Raw genomic sequence first — 26,670 nt, forward strand, 5'->3', positions numbered from 1 at the left:
AAGTCCTACATGGATACGTTTTGAATCACTAACTGTTAACACATAGCTTGAGGCGAATAGTAAAGGTGTAGGTGAAGTGGCAGTCGGTATCTTCTCATCCAAGACATCCACACCAGCGCGTTTAGCCTGTTGTTCTTGCACTGATGGTGGGATGCCCCTTGTGAGATTATGATCAGTGGATGGCACGTACGAAGGAGCCCAGTAATGTGAAGCCCCGTCAAGCGCAGCCTCTGGTACCAACATTAATACCTGGCTATCCTGCTCCAGCATGATGAGAAGCTGAGGTACAGGATCCTGAGTGGATGAATCCGAGATCTTCACGTGTGTGGACCGGGACATGCTGGGACCTGCTGATGCTGGCGTCACGGGTGGAGCTGCTGGAGGACCAAGACGAATATTCATAAGAAATGATGTGATGTTGGTAGAGAAATAATAATAATAGCAATAATAATAATAATAATAATAATAATAATAATAATAATAATAATAGGCTTCCGGTATGTTCTGCCGGTCGTAAAAGGCGACGAAAAGAACAAACCACTAATAGGGCTAACCCCCCTTTTAGTGTGATTAGTTGGTTCAGGACAGAACTAATGAAGCCTCGGACAAGCGCCGTCATGGTCGGGGACGACGCATGAACCCTATGCCCGCCCACAATGGTAACGACACTGCTAGCCAACTGGAAAATGATTTAAATCCAAATAGAAGTGTTTTGCAGGATATGCTTCCTGCAACCACCCTAGAAGGAAAACAACGTATCAATTAAACAATCAGAGGAAAACGAAATGTTAAGACAGCCACCAGAACAAGCACAAATATAACACAAAGTGACACACATGTTAGATATAGAAGAAAAATTTCAGCTGACATATATAGACTACAAAGACACAAATACAGACATTAGACCATTCTTGCATAGACCACCAAATAACCCACAAGTCGAAACAACAATAACAACTATCAACACAATCATACACAACAAAATAAATGAAAATACAACTATGGAGGAGTTACAACTACTGGTTTATATAGGAGCACTCACTACACTAAATATACACACTAGGCAGAGATCAGAACAACCAACACACAGAAGAAACCCACAAAACGAGCATGGCAACACAGGCTGCAGATCAGAATAGAAAAATTGAACAAAGACATTGGACAGCTAACACAACTTATAAGAAATGAAATATCAGACAAAAAAGGAAAAAGGTTAGGTAAAATCTCACAACAAGAAGCGATAGAGCAATTAGATGAAAAGAAGCAGAAATTACAAGCATTGGCCAAACGACTTAGAAGATACAAAAAAAGTGAAAATAGAAGGAAACAAAACCAAACATTCAACACAAACCAAAAGAAATTTTACCAGACAATAGATAACACACACATTAAAATAGACAATCCTCCAAACATAACAGGCATGGAACACTTCTGGAGCAACATATGGTCAAACCTGGTACAGCATAACAGGCATGCACAGAGGATACAAGCAAAAACAAACACATACAAGATGATACCACAAATGCCTGAAGTGATAATTTTGCAACATGAAGTCACCCAAGCAATTAATTCTACACACAATTGGAAAGCCCCTGGAAAAGATAAAATAGCAAATTTGTAGCTAAAGAAGTTCACCTCAACACATTCACATCTAACTAAATTATTTAACAGTTACATTGCAGACCCATACACATTCCCTGATACACTTACACACGGTATAACTTATCTGAAACCTAAAGATCAAGGAGACACAGCAAACCCAGCTAAATATCGCCCCATAACATGCCTACCAACAATATACAAAATATTAACTTTAGTCATTACTCAGAAATTAATGACACATACAACACAGAACAAAATTACAAATGAAGAACAAAAAAGCTGTTGCAAAGGAGCATGTGGATGTAAAGAGCAACTGATAATAGATGCAGAGGTGACATATTGAGCTAAAACCAAACAAAGGTCACTACACTACGCATACATTGATTACCAAAAAGCTTTCGATAGTGTACCCCACTCATGGTTACTACAAATATTGGAAATATACAAAGTAGATCCTAAATTGATACAGTTCCTAAACATAGTAATGAAAAATTGGAAAACCACACTTAATATCCAAACAAATTCAAATAATATCACATCATAGCCAATACAGATTAAGTGTGGAGTATACCAAGGAGACGCATTAAGTCCTTTCTGGTTCTGCCTTGCTCTGAACCCACTATCCAACATGCTAAATAATACAAATTATGGATACAATATTACTGGAACATACCAACACAAAATCACACATTTGCTATACATGGATGAGCTAAAACTACTGGCAGCAACAAATCAACAACTCAACCAATTACTAAAGATAACAGAAGAATTCAGCAATGATATAAATATGGCTTTTGGAACAGACAAATGTAAGAAAAACACCATAGTCAAGGGAAAACACACTAAACAAGAAGATTACATATAGGATAACCACAGCGACTGCATAGAAGCGATGGAAAAAACAGATGCCTATAAATATCTAGGATACAGACAAAAAATAGGAATAGATAATACAAATATTAAAGAAAAACTAAAAGAAAAATATAGAAAAAGACTAACAAAAATACTGAAAACAGAATTGACAGCAAGAAACAATACAAAAGCTATAAATACCTATGCTATACCAATATTGACCTACTCATTTGGAGTAGTAAAATGGAGTAACACAGACCTAGAAGCACTCAATACACTTACACGATCACAATGCCACAAATATAGAATCATCACTTACATTCAGCAACAGAAAGATACACATTAAGCAGAAAGGATGGAGGAAGGGGATTTATCGACATAAAAAACCTACATTATGGACAGGTAGACAATTTAAGAAAATTCTTTATAGAACGAGCAGAAACTAGCAAAATACACAAAGCAATCACTCATATAAATACATCGGCTATACCACTGCAATTTCATAACCACTTCTACAACCCTTTAGATCACATAACATCAACAGATACAAAGAAAATAAATTGGAAAAAGAAAACACTACATGGCAAGCACCCTTATCATCTAACACAGCCACACATCGATCAAGACACATCCTACACATGGCTAAGAAAAGGCAATATATACAGTGAGACGGAAGGATTCATGATTGCAACACAGGATTAAACAATAAACACCAGATATTACAGTAAGCATGTTATTAAAGATCCCAATACCACAACAGATAAATGCAGACTTTTCAAACAACAAATAGAAACAGTAGATCACATCACAAGCAGATATACAATACTAGCAAATACAGAATACCCCAGAAGACATGACAATGCAGCAAAAATAATACATCAACAACTTGCCAATCAACATAAACTAATAAAACAACACGTTCCCACATACAAGTATGCACCACAAAATGTACTGGAGAATGATGAATACAAATTATACTGGAACAGAACCATTATAGCAGATAAAACAACACCACATAAGAAACCTGACTTCATACTCACCAATAGAAAGAAGAAATTAACACAACTAATCGAAATATCCATACCAAATACAACAAATATACAGAAGAAAACAGGAGAAAAAACTGAAAAATACATCCAACTGGCTGAGGAAGTCAAGGACATGTGGCATCAGGATAAAGTTGACACTATACCAATTATATTATCAACTACAGGAGTCATACAACGTAATATCCACCAGTACATCAACGCAATACAGCTACATCCAAACTTATATATACAACTACAGAAATCTGCAATTATTGATACGTGTTCAATAACCCGAAAGTTCCTAAATGCAATGTAACATATTGCGTACAGTTAAAAGGAAGTCACACTTGATCAAGGTCTGCGTCACTTTCTATTTTTAACCAGACATAACGTCTGAGAAAGGAAAGAATAATAATAATAACAATAATAATAATAATAATAATAATTTGGGGGCTTACTTTTCTGGTGCTGCTTGCTCCTCCTCCTATTCTGCTGTGGTGGTGACTGACGCTTTATCATGACTGACTGGAAGAGAGATGGAGGAGCTGCTGAGTGCTCCTTATATAGAAGCCAACTACGTCATCATGATGCTGTGCTGCTATTGGCTGAATGAGGTGAACACGTGACCTATCGAAGTGCCCTCTAGCGGAGAACTCGTGAACTAGATCAGTTCGTCGTTCTGCTGCATCGCAGGCAGTCGTCTCTTGTGGCCTGGGAGCTTATATGTGGGCTTTAGAAAAGGTAGACAGCTCAGACAGTAGCAGATGTTTCCATGAGATGGGTAATGCATTTTAAAAGCATTTCGTTGGAGTGAATTTATTTGGAGGACTGTGTTCTTATTCTTATTCATATGTTCCAGGATTACTGCACGTTTCCATTCAGCATGTAGGAGGCTATGGGGGCATTCCTTGGCTGTATGCTTGCAAACTACACTGCTGTTAAACTCAACGCGGTCAGACACCAATAACTCATCGATTGAACACATTCTGCAGGATGGTCTTCAATGGTATATACATTGTATACGAATATGCTTACGCTGAAGCGAATTGGTGTCAACTGAATGGTTCTTGCATTTTGGAAGAGTGAATGTTTGATGGTAAATAAGCCTGCAGTTTGCACATGCACATGAGCATATGCTGGTTTTGGGATGCATCCTGGCTCCATCCCTCTGCATTGCCGAAATCTGCTGAACAGAATTCTTGTACTTATTGCTCCGACACTCCTCCATTATCATACGCTTCCACACCTCATGTAGTGAACTGTGGCTACAGTCCTCCCCCGAATGTCTACATGAAATGCAGTTATTGAAGGCTGCTCTATCACCCACATCCATCTCTATGATCGAACACATGGCAACGACAGCTCAGCAAAGACTGAATGTGCAGGAGAATGGTAGTGGTAGTTCAGTGGAGGTAGCACAATTGGCTTTCTTCCCGCCAAAATCAACCATCTTGAATGACATCACGGTGGTGCTCTCTGGTGGCAGGGGTATGAAGTAACACAGTTGGACTGAATACACATGTGCATGATATAAATAATAATAAATAATAATAAATGATAATGAATGTTAATAAATGATAATGAATAATAATAAAGACAAGTACGGTTTTTGCATGCATTATCGTGTTGGAATTCAAACTTCACGCTATTATTTCTTCTGGAGGCTTAGGTTAGTGGACATAGCACAATTTCCTGCCAAAATTCAAACTTCGCGCCATTTTTTCTAAAGGTTAGGTTAGTGGACGTAGCACATTTGGCCTATTTTCCCGCCAAAAGCCGCCATATTGGATGACGTCATCGCCGCGATCTTGAATATACTTGGCAACAATGCAGAATGAGCTGACACGGACCTTGCCCTACTACTGATATATAGCTTCTAATCAAAGTTACCAAGTGAGGATTGCAGGGCCAGTCCTCTAATGAATTTTTGATGATCAGTAATGTAAACATAGCTACTAAGCATAAGTGCAGGCGCGTGGGGCGTGAGGTTGTGGGTGCTTTACGCAAAACGTTGTTTTGTAGGCATGAGGGGTGTGGATGCTTATATCAGCGAAATAAGACATGTAGCCGAAACTTGCTCTCACGAATGCAGGAGAGCAGGCGGGCACTCGAGGGGGAGGTGCTTCATGCGAAATTTGTAGAGGTGCAGGGAAAGCGGAGGCACTCCCCTCTCCTCTTTGACCTTGGCACATGGTGCAGGACGTTGTAACTCCCGGAATGGCCTTGGAGATAAGGAAGTGCTGATATTGACAATAGCAAAATATGACATATGTCAGCCATAATATGACACCAGTGATATGAATTTTCTGACGCTGATGTCAGCATTTTTCTTCCCAGAACTCTCCTTCTCATCCTATTTATGTATGAACCAATGCACAGCATTTGCCATTTTTTATTTTTCTTGTTTAATTATGAGAACTTTGAATGGTTATGTACGAAAACTTTCTCAGCTATCGGGAAGTTCTGTTCCTTTCCTGATTTTCTGTCAAAGGCTATTTTTCTGGGCAGCGACTTCCAGTAATTTTACTAGGGTATACCTCGCCTTTTCTTCCAGTCGTAATTTAGTTTTTGGTACCTTTGGAAATGGATCTGTTGATTCACTCCTCTCAACTTGATTTAATAGAAATTCATTTGGAGTACACTATTAGTAGTATGGGGCAAATTATTAAATATTTTTTCAAACGGCCTCAAATAATTATCTGTGCTCTTTGTCTATTAGAACAGCACTTTCTAATAGAACAATTAAACTTTCTGAACATTCCCTTTACAGGGTTGGTCTTTGGGCGGTATTTAGAAATTAATCATTGTCTTAGTCCATTCTTATGTAAGAATTTTCTCCAGAGAGTTCTGGTGAAATTCTTAGCATTATTGGGCAAATTAATCTCTGCCTTGCCAACTCAAAGAATGTAATCATTCGTCAATCTATGGATTACCAGGATGATCATAGTACTTTTCAGTGCACGTAACGTTCTGTTTTTAGTAAATAAATCATACATGGAGATGACATACTTTGCCTCACAACAAGCTCATGGGAGAGGTCTATAAATGTCAGTTGCCATGACTTGCAGGAATTTATCCTTCATGATTAAATGCAGTTCAACATTAGAACCTTTCTTAGAAGGATTATCTTTCCGAAAAGTAAATACCTACACAGATATGTTATTCTCTCCTTCACATATTTGGGAAGCATCAGAGCTAATTAATTTTAATTGCACAATTAGTGACATCAAAGTGCTCCCACACTCTATGAGTGTACCAAATTAAACGTTCCTGACAGATGCGATAATGCATCTGCTACCACATTACTCTCATGTTTCACATGTATGATTTCAAATTCACACTCCTGAATCGCCAAGGACCATCTGATCAACCTGGCATGCAGTGATTTACAACTTAAAAGGAAGTTCAATACCGGATGATTACAGTGAATCTTAGTATGGTTTCCAGCTAAGTAATAATGGAACTTCTTCAACGTTAATGTTATGAATTGTACTTTCTTGAATAATGTCCAGTACTAAAACGTAGAATTTGTTTACAAAAATTATTAACATGCCATCTGTTTTTTATTATGACTATTATTCTGTATTTATTCTGTGTGTAAGCAGAGGAAAATGTAATTACTAATTTGATACTTGTGGTGTGTCAGCCATTCTTAGATGCTGACTGGCACTTAGTTTTCTCACATTGTATATAGTAGATGTGTCTCTAAAGTATTCTTGTTTACTACACAACAGTAATATCGATTGTGCAGTGCGATTTCACACAGTGTTGAAATTATTCAGGCAGTGGAGTAAAATTTTATCGGCTACTGCATTATATGGCCAATGTTTTTATTTGAAAATAGAATAGAGCCACTTTCGCTATATTTGTGCAGAATGAAACACGATGGTGGAGAAATTAACAACATAACTTCAACATGATGGAGATCATTATTACTCAAGGTAAGGAAACCTCATTTTGAAAGCACTTTATTTTCCTCAGAGATTTGGAATTTGTGGAACTAGTATCACATTATGTTTACAGCAACCACGAATTTCAGCTGGGAAATGTCACTGACATTTAAACTAGTGCCAGCCGACAGGATTTTAATGCACAGTAACCAACTGGTTCTGTTGACTGTTGCAAAAGAATTTAAGAAAATCTTTTGTGTAATTACGATCCATGGTGGACGTTGCTTATCACTGGTAGTAACTTTGAAAGCAAGTTGACGCATCTCAGCATCTAAAATCTGGACATCTGTTTTGTGTGACGCCAGATAAGAACATTTGTGCCATTATTTTATATTTCAGTATTGTGTTGCGCTTTGTGGGAGCGTATGATATTTCTTATGGCAGTATATATTTTTGTCGTAAGTTTTTGCTAGTTGTGTGTGTCAAATATTTCGATATTGTGTCCTGTTATTTATACAAATGGCCAGCACTGCATGACTCACAAGTGCACTATGATATATGGTAGGCTAAGTGGTGCTAATAACACATAGAATGTCTTCTGTCACAAAATACTGTGTCGTTTGTTTGTATCATGGCTGTGAGGAAGTAGACAAGGGTAACGGAATTCCTGACGTGGGTGCTGCAAGACAGAATCTGAATGTCATTGTCCAATCCACAGCCACGCACTGGAAGAAGAAGCTGTCATCATTTTGGCCGTTTCCTGTGCCTGTTATTAAAATGTGAATTTACGTTGTCGTTATTGAAATGTTCTGTTTCTGAAATGTCAGGCTATATTAGAACTCAGCCATGAGCACTGTGTCACTAGAAGGCATTAAATAAGAATCAGAATTAGAATAAAATTCGACAAGGCATGGATTCAACATGTCGTTGGAACTCTCCTGCAGAAATTTTGAGCCATACTGCCTATATGGTCGTCCACAATTGCGAAAGTGTTGGCGGTGCAGGATTTTGTGCACTAACTGACCTCTCGATTATGTCTCATAAATGTTCGATGGGATTCATGTCGGACGATGTGGGTGGGCAAATCATTCATTCGAATTATCCAGAAAGTTCATCAAACCAATGGCGAACAGTTGTGACCCGGTGACAATGCGCATTGTCATCCATTAAAATTCCATCGGTGTTTGGAAAATGAAGTCCATGAATGGCTGTAAATGGTCTCCAAGCAGCCGAATATAACCATTTCCTGTTAATGATCCATGTAAACACAGCTCACACCATTGTGGAGCCACAACCAGCTTGCACAGTGCCCTGTTGAGAACTTGGATCCTTGGTTCAGTGGGGTCCGTGCCACACTTGACCCCTACCATCAGCTCTTACCAACTGAAAGTGGCACTCATCTGACCAGGTCACGGTTTTCCAATCGTCTCGGTATGGTTACACGAGTCCAGGAGAAACGCTGAAGGCAATGCCGTGGTGTTAGCAAAGGCACTCACATTGGTCGCCTCCTGCAGTTGCCTACTAGCGCCAAATTTCGCTGCACTGTCATAACGAATACGTTTGTCGTACGTTCCACATTGATTTTCGCGGTTATATCACGTCTTTTTGGCTTGTCTGTTACCACTGACAACTCTATGCAAACTCCACTGCTGTTGGTCGTTAAGTGAAGGCCATTGCGTTGTCTGTGGTGGGAGGTAATGCCTGAAATTCGGTGTCCTCGACACACTCTTGACTCCATGGATTTGGAATACTGAATTACCTAACGATTTCTGAAATGGAATGTCCCATGCATCTAGCTCCAACTGCCATTCTGGCTTCAAACGAAGTCAGGTTATTCCTGTTGTGCCGTCATAACCACGTCGGAAACTTTCTCAGATGAATTGCCTGAGTACAAACGACAGCTCCATCAATGCACTACCCTTTTATGCATCGTGGAAGCGATACTATCGCATCAGTATATGTGCATATCGCTGTCCCATGACTTTTTCCGTATCGAAGTCCATCGTGATAGAAAGATTCTTTCGCAGAATAGCGGCGACAAACAAAATAATCAAAGGTAAGGAAATCATGCAGTTGGAACCTCATTTACGGCTGGCTACAACTGTCAGTCCCGCATGCTCATTGTGTTCCTGCACACAACTTTGGCCGCAGCAGCCATCGGGCCAGTGGCTGGTCACGTGACAGAGCAATGACCGGGCAGGGTGGTTGGCCGCAGTCGGCTGTGCCCGCGTTTGCCTTTCGAGTAAACTTGGCCGTATCCGACAAGCTGGGCCGGGGCTATACCCATAGTAGTCGGTCACCACCCTTGAATAGGGCCACGGGTCATCTCGGTTGTCAACATCACCGTTTTGCCTGCCGGATAAGTGGTCTTGATGACGTTCATCTTCATCATACTCCGCAAGCCACCTAATGGTGTGTGGCGGAGGGTACTTTCGGTACCACTATCTGATCCCTGCAACCCTGTTCCACTCACGATTAGTGCGTGTGAAGAATGACTGTCGGCAAGCCTCTGTATTGGCTCTAATTTCTCGAATTTTCTCCTCGTGGTTAATACGCGAGATGTATATGGTGGGGGAAGAAATATGTTGTCTGCCTCCTCCTGAAAAGTGCTGTCCCGAAATTTCAATAGTAAATTTCTCCGTGATGCGCAACGTCTCTCTTGTAACGTCTGCCAATGGAGTTTGTTTAGCATCTCCGTTACGCTCTCTCGCCAGCTAAACGATCCCATGACGAAACGCGCCGCTCTTCTGTATCTCCTCTATCAGTCCTACCTGACAGGGGTCCCAATAGATGAACAATATTCAAGAATCGGGCGAACAAACGCATTATAAGCCACTTCTTTCGTGGATGAGTTACATTTTCTTAAGATTCTTCCGATGAATCTGAGTCTAGTGTCTCCTTTTCCCACTATCTGTTTTATATGGTCATTCCACTTAAGGTCGCTCTGGATAACTACGCATAGATATTTTACGGCAGACGCTGACTCCAGCTGTTTGTCACCAATAGTGTACCTGTACAGTAGTGGATTTCTTTTCCTATGTATAAGCAATATATTACATTTATTTACGTTAAGGGTCAAGTGCCAGAGTCTGCACCATTCATCAATACTCTGCAGGTCATTCTGCAAATTCTTACTATCTTCTGGCGTTGCTACTTTGGTATAAACAACTGCATCATCTGCGAATAGCCTTAAAGAGCATCCGACGCTTTCTGCTAGATCATTTATATATATTGTGAACAGCAACGGTCCCATCACACTTCCCTGTGGTACTCCGTATATTACCTTTACATCTGTCGGTTTAGTTCCGTTAAGAGCCATGTGTTGACTTCTGCCTGCAAGAAAGACTTGAATCCAATCGCAAGTCTGCACCGATACTCCGTAAGCTCGTATTTTTTTCATTAAACGGCAATGCGGGACGGTGTCAGATGCCTTACTGAAATGAAGGAACACGGCATCAACCTGAGCGCCGTTGTCCACTGCGCTGTGGATCTCATGGAGGAACAGAGCGATCTGAGTTTCGCAGGATCTGTTTTCGGAATCCATGCCGATTTTTATAGAGGCGATGTTCATTTTCCAAGAACGTCATAATTCTTGAACATAAAACTTGTTCCATAATTCTACAACAGATTGTCGTCCACGATATAGGTCTATAATTGTGTGGACCTGTCTTACGGCCTTTCTTAAAAATGGGGATGACCTGCGTTTTTTCCAGTCATTAAGTACCTTTCGTTGCTCAAGCGATCTGCGATAAATTACTGCTAGAAGGCGAGCAAGTTCTTTCGCATAATCTTTATAGAATCTTATAGGTATCTCATCTGGTCTTGAAGCCTTTCCATTACTAAGCAATTGTAGCTGCTTTTCAATTCCGCGATCGGTTATCTCAATATCTGACATTTCGACGTTCGCACGACGCTTGAAAGGAGGGACAGTGTTACGATCTTCCGTGATGAAACAACTTTGGAAGATCGAATTCAGTATTTCGCTCTTCTCTCTAATCTCTTAGAGTTTTTACTCAGGTCGGTTGACCACATCTTACTTTAAAAATCATTGAACGCTTCTCTCATCGCTCTCCTCATGTCCAATTTCTCTTCTTTCAGCTTTTCTTTGTCAGCTAGGTTTTTACTTCTCTTGAATCTGAGATGAAGTGCTCTTTGTTTACGTAGCGGTTTTCTAACGCGGCTATTAAACCATGGTGGATCTTTCCCATCCCTTAAAACCTTACTCTGAACATACTTGCCAATGGCATATTGAACGATGCCTTTGAAATTTTTCCATTTATTCTCCACATCTTCGTCCTCGTCACCGAATATTTGATGCTGACTGCTTTTCACAATATATATAAATGACCTAGTAGATAGTGTCGGAAGTTCCATGCGGCTTTTCGCGGATGATGCTGTAGTATACAGAGAAGCTGCAGCACTAGAAAATTGCAGCGAATTGCAGGAAGATCTGCAGCGGATAGGCACTTGGTGCAGGGAGTGGCAACTGACCCTTAACATAGACAAATGTAATGTATTGCGATTACATAGAAAGAAGGATCCTTTATTGTATGATTATATGATAGCGTAACAAACACTGGTAGCAGTTACTTCTGTAAAATATCTGGGAGTATGCGTACGGAACGATTTGAAGTGGAATGATCATATAAAATTAATTGTTGGTAAGGCGGGTACCAGGTTGAGATTCATTGGGAGAGTCCTTAGAAAATGTAGTCCATCAACAAAGGAGGTGGCTTACAAAACACTCGTTCGACCAATACTTGAGTATTGCTCATCAATGTGGGATCCGTACCAGGTCGGGTTGACAGAGGAGACAGAGAAGATCCAAAGAAGAGCGGCGCGTTTCGTCACAGGGTTATTTGGTAAGCGTGATAGCGTTACGGAGATGTTTAGCAAACTCAAGTGCCAGACTCTGCAAGAGAGGCTCCCTGCATCGCGGTGTAGCTTGCTGGCCAGGTTTCGAGAGGGTCCGTTTCTGGATGAGGTATCGAATATATTGCTTCCCCCTACTTATACCTCCCGAGGAGTTCACGAATGTAAAATTAGAGAGATTTGAACGCGCACGGAGACTTTCCGGCAGTCGTTCTTCCCGCGAACCGTACGCGACTAGAATAGAAAAGGGAGGTAATGACAGTGGCACGTAGAGTGCCCTCCGCCACACACCGTTGGGTGGCTTGCGGAGTATAAATGTAGAGGTAGTAGATAGATGTAGATATTCTGAAATTCGTATCCTGTCACCCTTGCTGAGCGATATATCTTCCTACCTTTCTTAACATTCCTTGTAGGACCTGTCGTCATAGATGCTGACACAGCCTTATGATCACTGATACCTTCCTCTACGTTAACTGGTTCGGTAAGTTCAGATCTGTTTGTTACCAGGAGGTCTAAGACGTTACCCTCTCGAGTTGGTTCTTCAACTATCTGCTCAATCTAATTTTCGGACAAGACGTACAGAACAAAGCCACACGATCCATGTCTCTGGCACCAGTTCTGATGGCATAACACTCCCAATCTATACCTGGCAAGTTGAAGTCACCCCCTATGACAACGGCAAGATCAGGAAAATTACTAATGATATCCTGCAACCTCTGTCTGAAGCACTCTGCAATTACAGACCCTGACCCCGGTGGTCTATAAAAGCAAGCGATCACCATTTTTGGCCGTTCTTTGAGACCCAGTTTCACCCAGATTAATTCACATTCGGAATCCGTGATAACATCGCTATATTTTATCGATTTTTTTACTGCAATGAACACGCCGCCACCACTGGCGACTAACCTATCCTTACGATAAATATTCCAGTCTGAACTTTGGATTTCGTTGTCACTGACGACTGGCTTCAACCAGGTTTCTGTTCCCAATACTATCTGTGCATTATAACCTTCAGTAAACGATACTAATTCTGGGACCTTTCCTTGGATGCTCCTGCAGTTTACTAAAATCATATTAATCTTTTGTTTGCAGAATTTTACAGGTGTTTTCTTAAATCTTTCTAGGACTTCCAGCTCTTCGCTGGCTACATGAAAGTATAGTGCTGGGAAGATAGTCGGCACATGAAATATCCTCCGCTGCACCTTATCTTGTAGGGTCTGGAGCCTCTGTAAGTGGGTCTTGTTTTTTTTTTTCCTTTATTGAATTTCAATTCCCCCCCCCCCCCCCTCCCTCGAAGGGGGCGGGCTGGCAGCAGCTTAGTACGCTGCTCTACAGCCTACATACTTTTTAAAAACGGAAGAAGAAAAGAAACAAAAAAAACAGGCGATAAAACGGTGACTTAAATTGTAAAATGGCGGAAAATTGTGGAAAGTTAAAACATAAAGCAAAGGGGTTGGCAATGTTAATAAAATACACAGGAATGAGACAAGTAACATAGTAGACACACAATTAAAAAAACATGGCGACAGTCTGGTTTCTGTTCGCAAGAGATAAAAAATCACACCCAACGACAGTATGATGGCCGTTCGCAACACTTCCCAAAAGACACACAACACAGAACACTCACTGTAAAACACTCACTGTAAAACACTGCACGAAAATGTCGGCACAAAGATGACACTCCCTAGCCAAGGGCAGATGGGAGGGGGGGGGGACCTGGATGAGGGGGAAAACAAGGAGGGAGGAGAGGAAAAAACGAAAGTGGGGGGGGCAAAGGAGGGAGAGGATTCATAAGGGGGGGGGGGTGGGGCAGGGCAGACACAAGAGGGAATGGGAAAAGGCAGAGGAGGGAAATGCAAAAGGACTCGGGGGAGAGAAGGGGGGCAGAGAGAGAGTGGCAGGGGGCAGGGATGGGAAAGGAGAGAAGCAACCAGGGGGTGAGGGGGATCAAGGCGGCGGGAGGTGTAGAGTATGCGGATATGTTCAAGGAATAGGAGCAGATGGGGGAAAGGAATGAGGTCATAGAGGAGCCGCGTGGGGGACGGGAGGCATATACGGAAGGTGAGGTGGAGTGCATGACGCTCAAGGAACTGGAGGGACATATAGAATTTGGGAGGGGAGGGGATGGCAGATATCTAGGTGGGACTGGCATAACAGAGGATGGGACGGATTAAGGATTTGTAGCTGTGGAGGATGGTAGAGGGGTGCAACCCCCATGTCCGGCCAGAGAGGAGTTTGAGGAGTCGGAGGTGGTTGTGGGCTTTGAATTGGATGAAGCGGAGATGTGGGATCCAGGTGAGGTGGCGGTCAATGGTGAGGCCAAGGTAGGTGAGGGTGGGGGTGAGGCGGACAGGACAGGCGCAGACGGTAAGGGAGAAATCCAGGAGCCGGAAAGAGCGAGTTGTAGGACCTACAATGATTGCCTGGGTCTTGGAAGGATTGATTTTCAGGAGCCACTGGTTACACCAAGCGGCAGAAAGGTCAAGGTGATTCTGGAGAAGGCGTTGGGACCGTTGGAGGGTAGGAGCGAGGGTGAGGAATGCGGTGTCATCGGCATATTGGAAGAGATGTACTGGAGGGAGGTGGGGTTGGGGGTGGGTCTTGCGCCGTTATCCTAAGTTATAGTCCAATAATAGGGAGAGGATAGTCGGTCCCCAAAAGATAAGAAGCTTGACTTTGCATTAAGGGTTTGGTAGGTTGGGTACAGTGCCCAAAGCCGCTGAGATGTCCTGCTTCTGGAAATATTGCTGCCATGTAATTCTATAGAGGTAGACTCCATTGTACGCGAATTCGTTATTCGCGTTTTCGCATACAAACGATTTTAGTTTTAAGTCCAGTGTTGCCACCTGTTAGCAGTAAACGGAAGCAGTAACGCGTTAGCGCATCTCAACTTGCATCTTCTGTCGTGTTCGGCGAGACGTGGATCGTCAGTTCATATCAGTAGTGCTGTGAAATTGGACTTGACAGTGTATGTATTTAAAATATCGGGTAAAACGAAAGAAAGCGTGCCTGCCGAGGGAAAGAAGCGTTTACGAATATCATATTCATTATAAACAAAGAGGGAAGTTTTGAATCCCTGTGAGAAAGGTCAGCATATTGTTGACATTCAGCGTGAATTGGGACTTAGTGAATCCACCGTGAGAAGTGTTCGTGACAGTGCGGCTTCAATTCGAAAAACTGCTCACTGTTCAGCAGACCTAGGTGTGACGAGAGTCAACCCGTTATTCAGCCAAAGGGTATGTGACAAACAGAAAAACGAAAAACGAAAAATTAAATATCGAGATACTTACATACGATTTTAAAATTTGTATGTATGAATTTAATGAAAGTTTCGTATAAAAGACATTTGATTTTCTTCGCTTCTTCTTTTATATTTAAAAGACAAAAACTAATAGGTGAAACGAAAGCGTCCTAAGAATTAGACCTGCTCTGGGAACAACGGTCTCTTATTGGAGGGGAAAAGGTTAGGAATATAGTATGATAGGAGGGCATGGATGTAAGTATCGAGGACTAATGGGTGGTATCGACGGAGACGGAGTGGATCTTGGGTAGACAGGAAGCTAGAAGCTGTTGGGGGTGTCGGTGAAGCCACAATACAAAAGGGAGATAATGCAATAGGAAAACATGGGAAGGAAATGGAAAAATGGGTACAAACGTTAAGACAGCCCTGATGAGGTGGTGTGGAATTACAGTCGGTAGCGTGGATACTGGAATATACGGTTGAGGTCGTGCGCAAACGGGTTGTGAGCTCTGACGTCACTGTGGACCCTTTCGCCAGGCAGCACTGCATTCAAGCCTATAGACACACGGTGCACAATTTTTATTCATCCACAGGTATTATTGTAGTCGAGATTTTCCATGATTATTGTTATTATCACCATTATTATTATTATTATTATTATTATTAAGCTCTTTTGATTTTTCCGTGTTTACGTTACGGGTTCAAAAATGGTTCAAATGGCTCTGAGCACTATGCGACTTAACTTCTGAGGTCATCAGTCGCCTAGAACTTAGAACTAATTAAACCTAACTAACCTAAGGACATCACACACATCCATGCCCGAGGCAGGATTCGAACCTGCGACCGTAGCGGTCACGCGGTTCCAGACTGAAGCGCCTTTAACCGCACGGCCACACCGGCCGACGGACGTTACGGGCATACTGAAAATCTACACCAGTGTTTTGGGGTTCAAGTAACATAATTTACGTTTCTTTTTGTACAAGCTACCAGATTTTAATCATAACCATCGTCAAGCGAATGATTCCCTAACACTTTCAAGGCATAAGGCAAATAACAAGAAAGCCATATTTTCCTGTTCCGATTTGATTTATTTTCGAATCCTAAGTTACCTTTCGATTCCCTACAAGTTTTCTGTTCGATGGCCCCATATCATACACAAATACTCTCGCTTTAAAGACAAAATTTTTTATATCTTGAAACGTTTCAGCCAAAAAGTCCTCAGAAACGGCTGTCTCAAAGTTGTAATAAATGGGCTGCATCCATTTTTCTACCAAACTTCTGATGACCATAAATTGAGCAATGTTGTGTGGTCCTCTTGTATTCTCCCCTGCGTGGTCAAAACATAAATGACTGTTTACTTTCATTTCATCAAAGCTAAGAACTACATCTCTTTTCGAAATTTGGAAAATCTAAGACTTAAATCAATAAAACTTGATGGAACACTACCCTACCTAAGTTTTCTTTTCATAGTGACTTAACTAAGAAAATGATATTTCAATATGTCCCTGACAAAACATAAGGCTTTATAGTGTACGCAACATAAAGACACAGCCTTTGCAATATATTCATATGTCCAGTTACTACTTTTCCCTTAAAGAGGAGTATCCCTTTATATAATCTGCATTTATTGTTAATTGACTCTACTTTCGAATTTCCTAACAACTATAATTAACCTCAAAACGTTATAAGACAGCAGTAATTTTTACCACAGGTTTTTGTGTTGCCTTAATAGAAATCTCATTTTATTTATTTGCTCCAGTTCTTATAGGGAATTAGCAACAGTTTAGCTCAACAGATTAAAAGATAATCCGCGGCTCGCCCCGTCGGAGGTTCGAGTCCTCCCTTGGGCATGTGTATGTGTGTTGTCGTTAGCGTAAGTTAGTTTAAGTTAGATTAAGTAGTTTGTAAGCCTAGGGACCGATGACCTACGCAGTTTGGCCCACAGAACATACCAACAATTTCCAATTTTTAAAGATAATCAGTGGACTTAATTTAAAGTTATTTGTCCACTGCCTTTAATACATTGCACCAGCCAAAACGTAGCCCCAAGGTAAATGATGTTCTTGAACATGGAATGAGTTGCCAGAATGAGATTTTCACTCTGCAGCGGACTGTGCGCTGATATGAAACTTGCTGGCAGATTAAAACTGTGTGCCTGACAGAGACTCGAACCCGGGACCTTTGCCTTTTGCGGGCAAGTGCTTTACCATCTGAGCTACCCACGCACAGCTTTACTTCTGCCAGTATCTCGTCTCCTACCTTCTAGCTTTACAGAAGCTCTCCTGCGAAACTTGTAGAACTAGCACTCCTGAAAGAAAGGATATTGCGGTGACATGACTTAGCCACAGCCTGGGAAATGTTTCCAGAATGAGATTTTCACTCTGCACCTCAGATGGTAGAGCATTTACTAGCGGAAGGCAAAGGTCCCGAGTTCGAGTCTCGGTCGGGCACACAGTTTTAATCTGCCAGGATGTTTCATATCAGCGCACACTCCACTGCAGAGTGAAAATCTCATTCTGGAAACATCCCCCAGGCTGTGGCTAAGCCATTTCTTTGCAATATCCTTTCTTTCAGGAGTGCTAGTTCTGCAAGGTTCGCAGGAGAGCTTCTGTAAAGTTTGGAAGGTGGGAGACGAGATACTGGCAGAAGTAAAGCTGTGAGGACGGGGCGTGAGTCGTGCTTCGGTAGCTCAGATGGTAGAGCACTTGCCCACGAAAGGCAAAGGTCCCGAGTTCGAGTCTCGGTCGGGCACACAGTTTTAATCTGCCAGGAAGTTTCATATCAGCGCACACTCCGCTGCAGAGTGAAAATCTCATTCTGGAAACATCCCCCAGGCTGTGGCTAAGCCATTTCTTTACAATATCCTTTCTTTCAGGAGTGCTAGTTCTGCAAGGTTCGCAGGAGAGCTTCTGTAAAGTTTGGAAGGTGGGAGACGAGATACTGGCAGAAGTAAAGCTGTGAGACCGGGGGTGAGTCGTGCTTCGGTAGCTCAGATGGTAGAGCACTTGCCCGTGAAAGGCAAAGGTCCCGAGTTCGAGTCTTGGTCCGGCACACAGTTTTAATCTGCCAGGAAGTTTCATGGAATGAGTTGGTTGCCGTTCGTAAGCAGCTGGAAATCGTCCTGTCAACTGTCAAAAGGTTGGCAACTGCTGTGAATCGGTGTGTTCGAAGAGCTCCTGAGAGTTGTTTGCTTGTGATACCAGTACCAGAGGTACCCCATGTACTGTCTTGTCCTGTGGTTCTGTCTCCTCTGCAGAAGCTTGACTGTGAGTTGCATGTCGGTGGTAGATCTAGACGTCCTGTACAGGGTGGATGGGGAGCAGGGAGGACTCAGGGTGTTGTATTGGTTCCTCTAACCAACATGTTCGAGCTGCTGGCTTTCACTGAAACTAAAACTGCACCAATGGGACTCACTTCAGCTGTTTTGGGGAAACCTGTATTGTCCGGAGTCAAGAGTAGTCGAATGTGAAGGGGTAGCGGTCTGTTTATCGTCAGCAGTTCAAACGTAAGCGAATGATGGTATCCCTTATGGAAATGGCAGCAAGGGACAGGAGAGGACACCAGGTGCACCCGCTGTGTAGAGTTGAGGGCGTCATTCAACATGTTGAACAGGCTATTCCAGCAGCCATTAAGGGAACAGGGTGCAACCAACTGAAGACTGTGGCGCACATTGGAGAAAAAGATACCTGTCGTCTGGGTTCTAAAGTCATACTTGGGTCATTCCAGTTATTATTATTGTTATTATTATCGTATGCATCAATTACAGTAACACACATTTAGCAAAACAAATATATATATATATATATATATATATAAATGAACATGTAAAATTATACATAGTACACAAGTTTTAAAACGGCTCAGACTACACTCGGACGTTGATGGACTCGATTCAGCGGAGTGCCTCGTGGGATGCTTGATGGAGCTTCTCAATGCCACCAGGGAAACGTCTGATTGGACAGTCATTCACAATGTGGCTCATTGTTTGGGTGTCACCACAGTCACACACACTGTCACTTGAAAAGCCCCACTTGAGCATGTTGTATTTGCACCTACCCTCTTGGGTCCGATATCTATTTAACTGCACCCACACCTCCCTTGGTTGGCAGAAGCCTGGAACTGGAACTGTTGGATTGTCTACAAGTTCGTGGTTTCGGGTTCTTGTAGCTTGCCACTCACGTTTCCACTCTGCGTCCTGGTAGAATCCTGTGGATAGCATTTGGACTCCCATTTCATATGCTGGTCTCCTAGATTTGAGGCGTTTCCTGGGCAGTGATAGCAAATCGTCATGAAGAGGGTTCGAGTTGTTTTCAGGAATTTGCTGACAGAGGTTGTAAAGAGCAGCCTTTCGACGGAGGTCTGGTGGACAGGTGTTTGAAAGTACTGGTAGCCAGCAAGTAGGTGTAGACCGGACTGTACCACTAATTACTCTCATAACTGAGTTCAGTTGGACGTCTGCTTTCCTATGTGGGTGCTTCATAGCCAAACTGGTGCACAGTATTCTGCTGCAGAGTATACCAGAGCAAGGGATGCTCCTCGGAGAACTGACGTGGTTGCTCCCCATGTACTGCCTGCCAGCTTTCTCACAAGGTTCTCTCTTGTTTGTATCTTCTTGGCCAAGTTGGAAAGGTGTTTTTTGTATGTTAAAGTTCTGTCCAGAGTGACTCCCAGGTATTTTGGGCTTTCTTTGTATCTGACTGTGCCAAGAGGGCCGAACTGTGGACTGATCTTTGCTGATGAAAGGTGATTAGAGAGGTGGAACAGGCTTACCTTGGTTTTAGAAACATTTGGTCTCAGTCGCCATGTCTCAAAATACTCACAAAGTTTAGTAAGGCTGTTCGTTAGGTGTTCTTCACATTCAGAAAGGTCTTAACTCCGATATGAAATTGCCAGGTCATCTGCATATTGAAATTTTCGGCAGGTCAAATTCGGCAGGTCAGCTGTGTAGAGGTTGAATAACACTTGGAGCAAGAACAGAGCCCTGAGGTAATCCATTATTGAGTACATGCCATCTGCTTTTCTCTTCTCCTTGTTGTACTTTAAACCGCCTATTGCTTAACATATTACTTAAGAGGTTGCCTAGAGTTTGCAAGGTATTGCTCTAAAAAATTTCCATAATAGGCCCTCGCGCCACACAGTATCATAAGCTGCTGACAGGTGAATGAACACTACTCTAGTTTTAAGTTTCCTTTGGCATCCAGCTTCTATGTGAGTGGTCAAGGAGAGCACTTGTTCACAGCAGTTTCTATAAGGTCTGAATCCAGCTATTTCAGGTGGTATCATAGCATTAATTTGATCTTGGATTGCCGGCCGAAGTGGCCGTGCGGTTAAAGGCGCTGCAGTCTGGAACCGCAAGACCGCTACGGTCGCAGGTTCGAAACCTGCCTCGGGCATGGATGTTTGTGATGTCCTTAGGTTAGTTAGGTTTAACTAGTTCCAAGTTCTAGGGGACTAATGACCTCAGCAGTTGAGTCCCATAGTGCTCAGAGCCATTTGAACCATTTTTTCTTGGATTCGGTTTAGAATCATTCTTTCCAGTAGCTTGTAAGCACAGCTAAGTAGAGATATTGGGCGGAAGTGTTCTGCAGCTGTTCCCTCTTTCCCTGGCTTTTTGATAGCGATAATTTTTGCTCTTTTAAACATTTTGGGTAATGTTGCTGCACAAAGAATTTCGATAAAAAGGCAAACTAACCAATTTCGTGTTACCGGTCCTCTGTGCACCACAAATTCAGGGTAAAGCCCATCTGCACCTGCAGCTTTTCTACATTTCGTATGCTTAAGGGCTGTCTCCAGTTCAATGATTGTAAATCGAGAAGAGAATTCCGGGTTATGTTGCAGAGATTTCTTGACTTCCGTAAGCTCTCTCTTTACTTGCCGAAGATTTGCTTTATCTGTTGGGACCTTGGAAACTCTCACTAAGCGACTAGCGATTGAGTCGCACGAGACCTTTGAGTTTTCTTTTTTGTGGGAAGTGACTGGCTGAGAATGTTGAGAAGACCAGCCTTGTGCATGGAGTTTCAACCAAGCTCACAAAGTGTTGCATTGTCCCCATAACTGATCGTGGCCCTTTGGTTCTAAGTCAAGAGGAAAGACTGAACCAGGAACTTCGATGGTTTTGTGACAAGCTAGGCCGCAACTCTCTGGACTTTCGCCATACGGCTGAGAACTGTAGGGTACCCCTAAACGGGTCAGGTGTTCACTATACGTCTTAGGCTGCTACTCACATAGCTGACTGTGTGTGTGGTGCACCCAAGGGCTTTTTTTTTAGATTAGGTGACTCTCTATCCAATACAAGTAACGATAGCTGTAGGAAACTCAGATCTATCAGCATAATATCGAAAGAAATGCCTCCAACAGTAAGAGTATTAAAATCCCCGTAGTAAACTGCTGAAGCATTCGCAACAAAGTGCTAGAGTTTGAAGAGCTCATGAAAAGCAGTGCAGCTCATATGATACCAGATACAGAAAGATAGTTAAACCTGAAATTGATATCAATGAGATTTTGGAGGAGAATTTAAGTGTATTCCGAAAGAATAGGCAAATGGGAAGTGGAGTTGGTTTATTTGTCGCAATAGACAAGAAACTCACATCCACCGAGATAGAAATTGAAGCTGCATGTGAGATTGTTCGGGCAAGACTCAGTATCAGGGGTGGGTGCCAAATGATAATTGGAACCTTGTATCCCTCACCACCAGATTCCTTCCTTTAGAGAAAATATCGGTTCACATGTACGTAAGTTCCCCATTCACATCCTAATCATGGGTGGAGACTTTAATCTGCAACAATTAATTGGGAAAATTACAGTTTTGTTAATGGTGGGCGTGATAAGACATTCTGTGAAACATTACTAGATGCCTTCTCTGACAGGTACCTAGAACTGATAGTTAGGAACCCCGTTCGTGATGGAAATACTCCCTTTGTCAGAAAAGATCCAAGACAGGTCTTTCAAAAAAAAAAAAAAAAAAAAAAAAAAAAAAAAAAAAAAAAAAAAATTGCAGTTACCAAGTAATGATCCTAGCTCCTAACAAACTGGTACCCTTGGCTTTCTGAACATAGTTGCCAACGTTTCTGGAGGTATTGGAAGCAAGCAGGGAAATCTACAACGTCAATGCGTGTAAGCTCATTTCTCACAGCCCTTTGGATGCCTTCGATATCTTGATGAAGCTTTTCTTTCTGTTGGCTTTTCACTCGCGGCAGCAAGGAAAAGTCGCAAGGCGTGATATCGGGCGGATATGACGGATGTGGGCTGGCAATAACAGATGTCTGGCCAGATACTGGATAACAGGTAAAGCAGTATGGGGGTCTCGCATTGGCAGGCAGTAAGAACCAGTCTTAAGAATGCCACAAATCAGGGTGGTGGCGTCGAATTGCTTGTCGCAAACGTTTCAAGACTTCGATGTATAGAGTTTGGTTCACTATTTGACCTAGTGGAACATACTCATAGTGAATTAATCCTTTACTATCAGAGTGTGCGATTAACATTGTCTCTGTTCTCGAAGGCTGTCGTTTGACTTTTCTCTAGGTTGGTGATCCAGGACTCCGCCATTCAGCACTTTGACGATTCGTGAGAGGGTCGTAATGGTAGCACCAATTTCATCCCTAGCAATAATCTTTGACAGAAATGTAGGATGGCGTCTAGATTATACAGTAGTTCAACAGAAATTCTTCGCCTTTACTCTTTCTGTTCGTCTGTTAGTGTGTGGACGACGAATTTTGAATTGAGTCTCTGTTTCCCTAAATCTTCGTTGTGACCCACATCACGATTCGAATTAAGTTCTTCTGATATTGCACACACACTTACATTATAGTTTTCTTGTAATAACTGTTTTACAGGCTCCACGTTTGAATCGGTATGTGCTGTAGACGGAAGACCAGCTCTGGGATCGTCTTGCCCTGAATCTTTGCCTTCACGAAACCTTTTGCGCCACTCGAACACACGGCTTCTTGAAAGTACCTCGATTGCATACGCTTGCTTAATCACTACCAACGTTTCCCTATGGGTTTTCCCCAGATTAAGGGAGAACGTAACGTTTACTCTTCGCTCACAATCAGCATCCATTGTGTCACCGTAACTAATGTGCCAAGAAACCAACACTGTAGCTAAGCACAGCCTTGGCAGCTAGTGAGTTTGCGTGGAAGCATGGTCAAAGTCATTTAAAGGGACACCAAATACCAGGTAATACAAAAACATGTTTTATTCTTTTCAGTACTGCAAACTAAAAAATAAAATGACCAGTGCTGGAACTTTACTAACATTGGATCTAATGCCAACATATTGACCTGACCTCTTTGATGATGTCCACATCGAAACTGATACTAGTGAAAAAGATGGCGTTGTGGCAACAATGATTACCAAAGTACAGAGAACAGTAGTGTCATATCTCGCTGAGGAACTAGGAACATTCAGCACAGGGTAGGAGCATGTAGAGGAACTATTGCTCAAGTTTAAAAGAATAGTTGGCCATGCTCTGGACGGATATCTACCCAGTAGAACAGTTCAAAATGGGAGGAAACCTCAACGGTATGCAATCACTGTAAAGAAACTTTAAAGAAACAGAGATTACTGCTTTATAGGTGTAAAACAAAGTGTAGGGCTATAGACAGAAATACGTTGAATGAAACGCTTATGGCTGCCAAGAGAGCAATGCGTGATGCCTTCAATGACTACAGTAGGCGAATATTATGAAATGAAATTTCACAAAACCAAAAGAAATTCTGATCATATGTAAAGGCTGAAGGTGTCAACAAATTTGGTGTCCTGTTCCTAGCAAGTGAGGTAAGAACTGAAATTGAGAATAGCAAAGCAAAAGCTGAAATGCTTGATTCCGTTTTCAAATGTTCCTTTACAATGGAAAACGCAGCAGAACTGCCCCAATTTAATCCTTGTACCACTGAAAAGATGAATGAAATAAATATTAGTGTCAGTGGTATTGAGGAACAACCGAAATCGTTAAAACTGAGCAAAGCTTCAAGGTCCGATGGAATCCCTGTCAGATTCGGTACTGAATTTGTGGCTGAATTAGCCCCTCTTCTAACTGTAATCTATTGTAGAACACTCGAATAGAAAACCATGCCCAGTTCTTGGAAAAAAGGATATGTCACAGCTGTCTACAAGAAGGGTAGCAGAAGTGATCCACAAAATTGCCGTCCGGTATCCTTGACATTGATTTATTTTAGGATCTTAGAACACAATCTGAGCTCTAATATAATAGGTATCTTAAATAGAATGACCTCCTCAGTGCCAACTACCATGGATTCCGAAAACATCGTTCACGTGGAACCCAACTCACACTTTTCTCACATGACATACTGAAAGCTTTGGATCAAGGCAGTAAGACAGATGCAGTATCTCTTAATATCTGAAAAGCATTTGACACAGTACGACACCTACGCTTATTGTCAAAAGTACGGTCATGCGGGGTATGTCATGCGGGGTATCATATGAAATTTGTGACTATTGAGAACTTTTTGGCAGAGAGGATGCAGCATGTTATCTTGGATGGAGAGTCATCATCAGATATAGAAATAACTTCGGGTGTGCCCAAGAGAAGTACTTGTATGTTGGGGTCCTCACTGTTTATGCTGTATATTAATGGACTTGCATACAATTTTAATGTTAATCTCAGGCTTTTTGCGAATGATGCACTTATCTATAATGAAGTACTATCTGAAAGAAGCTGCCTAAATATTCTGTCAGATCTTGATAAGATTTCAAAGTGCTGTAAAGATTGGCAAGTTGCTTTAGAAGATCAGAAATTTAAAATTATGCACTTCACAAAACGAAAAAAATGTAGTTTCCCATGACTATAACATCAATGAGTCATTGTTGGGATCGGCCAACTCGTACAAATACTCTTAATAGGGATATTAAATGGAATGGTCACATAGACTCAGTCGTGGGTGAAGCAGGTGGTAGACTTCTGTTTATTGTTAGACTATTGTGGAAGTGCAATCAGTCGGCAAAGGAGATCACTTGCAAATCACTTGTGCGACCAGTTCTAGAATATTTCTCTAGTGTGTGAGACCCGTACCAAATAGGACTAACAGAGAATATTGGACGTATACAGAGAATGGCAGCATGAATGATCACGGCTCGTTTAATCCCTGGAGGGTGTCATAGAGATACTGAAGGAACCGAACTGAAGATAGAAACAAACTGTCCTGAGAAAGCCTGTTAACAAATTTTCAGGAACCGACTTTAAATGGTGACTCTAGGAATAAGCTACAACCCCCTATATATTATAGGTTGATTTTTACACAGAAGATTACAGCAACCAGCCACTTTTTACAATACTATTTATTTATATAAACAGCGCCGTTAACGGTTTCGAACCGATTGATTCATCTTCAGACGGCTAGTTCACGTTTTACATTACATTTTGTGTTTTGTTTTCCCACCTGACGAAACTTCCTTGGGGTGGTAAAAAATGAATATCGTGTGACTAGGGCCTCCCGTCGGGTAGACCGTTTGCCGGATGCAAGTCTTTCGATTTGACGCCACTTCGGCGACTTACGCGTCGATGAGGATGAAATAATGATGATTAGGACAACACAACACTCAGTCCCTGAGCGGAGAAAATCTCCGACCCAGTCGGGAATCGAACTCAGGCCCTTGGTGCGAATGAAGAATCCGCGGCATTACGTCCAGTGCAGGTAGCTTATCGTCTTGCAGCATAAAACTGTATAATGCACTTTCTTTAGTGTATACACACAGATCAAAAAAGTTTTGCATCACCCCAGTTCCCAGAACTCCTGAAGATAGTCGTTGTTTGTGGATATTGTATCACAGTCACAGTCCCTTTGACTGTTCAGAGATGTCACTAAACCCGCCCAAAGATGTAAACAACAATGCATGAGCAGCGCCTATTAGACAGAGGGGGTCCGACAGCCGATCAGTTCCAGTCATTCCACCAGGAAGATGGTACACGGCTCGTGTTGTCTGTAGTTCAACCGTGCCTAGACGGTAAATAATGCAGTTCGATCGCGTCCGCATTGTTGCTTTGTGCCAGGAACTGCTCTCAACAACGGAAATGTCCAGGCGTCTCTCGGAGTGAACCAAAGCGATGTTGTTCGGACATGGAGGAAATACAGAGAGACTTGAACTGTCGATAACATGCCTCGCTCAGGCCATCCAAAGGCTACTAGTGTAGCGGATGATCGCTACCTATGGATTATGGCTCGGAGGA

General features: G+C 42.2%; 1 protein-coding gene across 1 annotated transcript in view; it reads left to right on the forward strand.

Moving 5' to 3' along the window:
• Positions 1-337: 337 nt before the first annotated feature.
• Positions 338-26,670, forward strand: part of LOC124712141 (piggyBac transposable element-derived protein 4-like) — a 102,017-nt gene continuing 75,684 nt past the window's right edge. Inside the window, exon 1 of the mRNA XM_047242439.1 lies at positions 338-421. Coding sequence (XP_047098395.1) covers positions 338-421 — 84 coding nt within the window. The remainder of the gene's footprint in view (positions 422-26,670) is intronic.

The sequence above is a fragment of the Schistocerca piceifrons genome, chromosome 8 (genome assembly GCF_021461385.2).
Source record: "Schistocerca piceifrons isolate TAMUIC-IGC-003096 chromosome 8, iqSchPice1.1, whole genome shotgun sequence".
NCBI lineage: Eukaryota > Metazoa > Arthropoda > Insecta > Orthoptera > Acrididae > Schistocerca > Schistocerca piceifrons.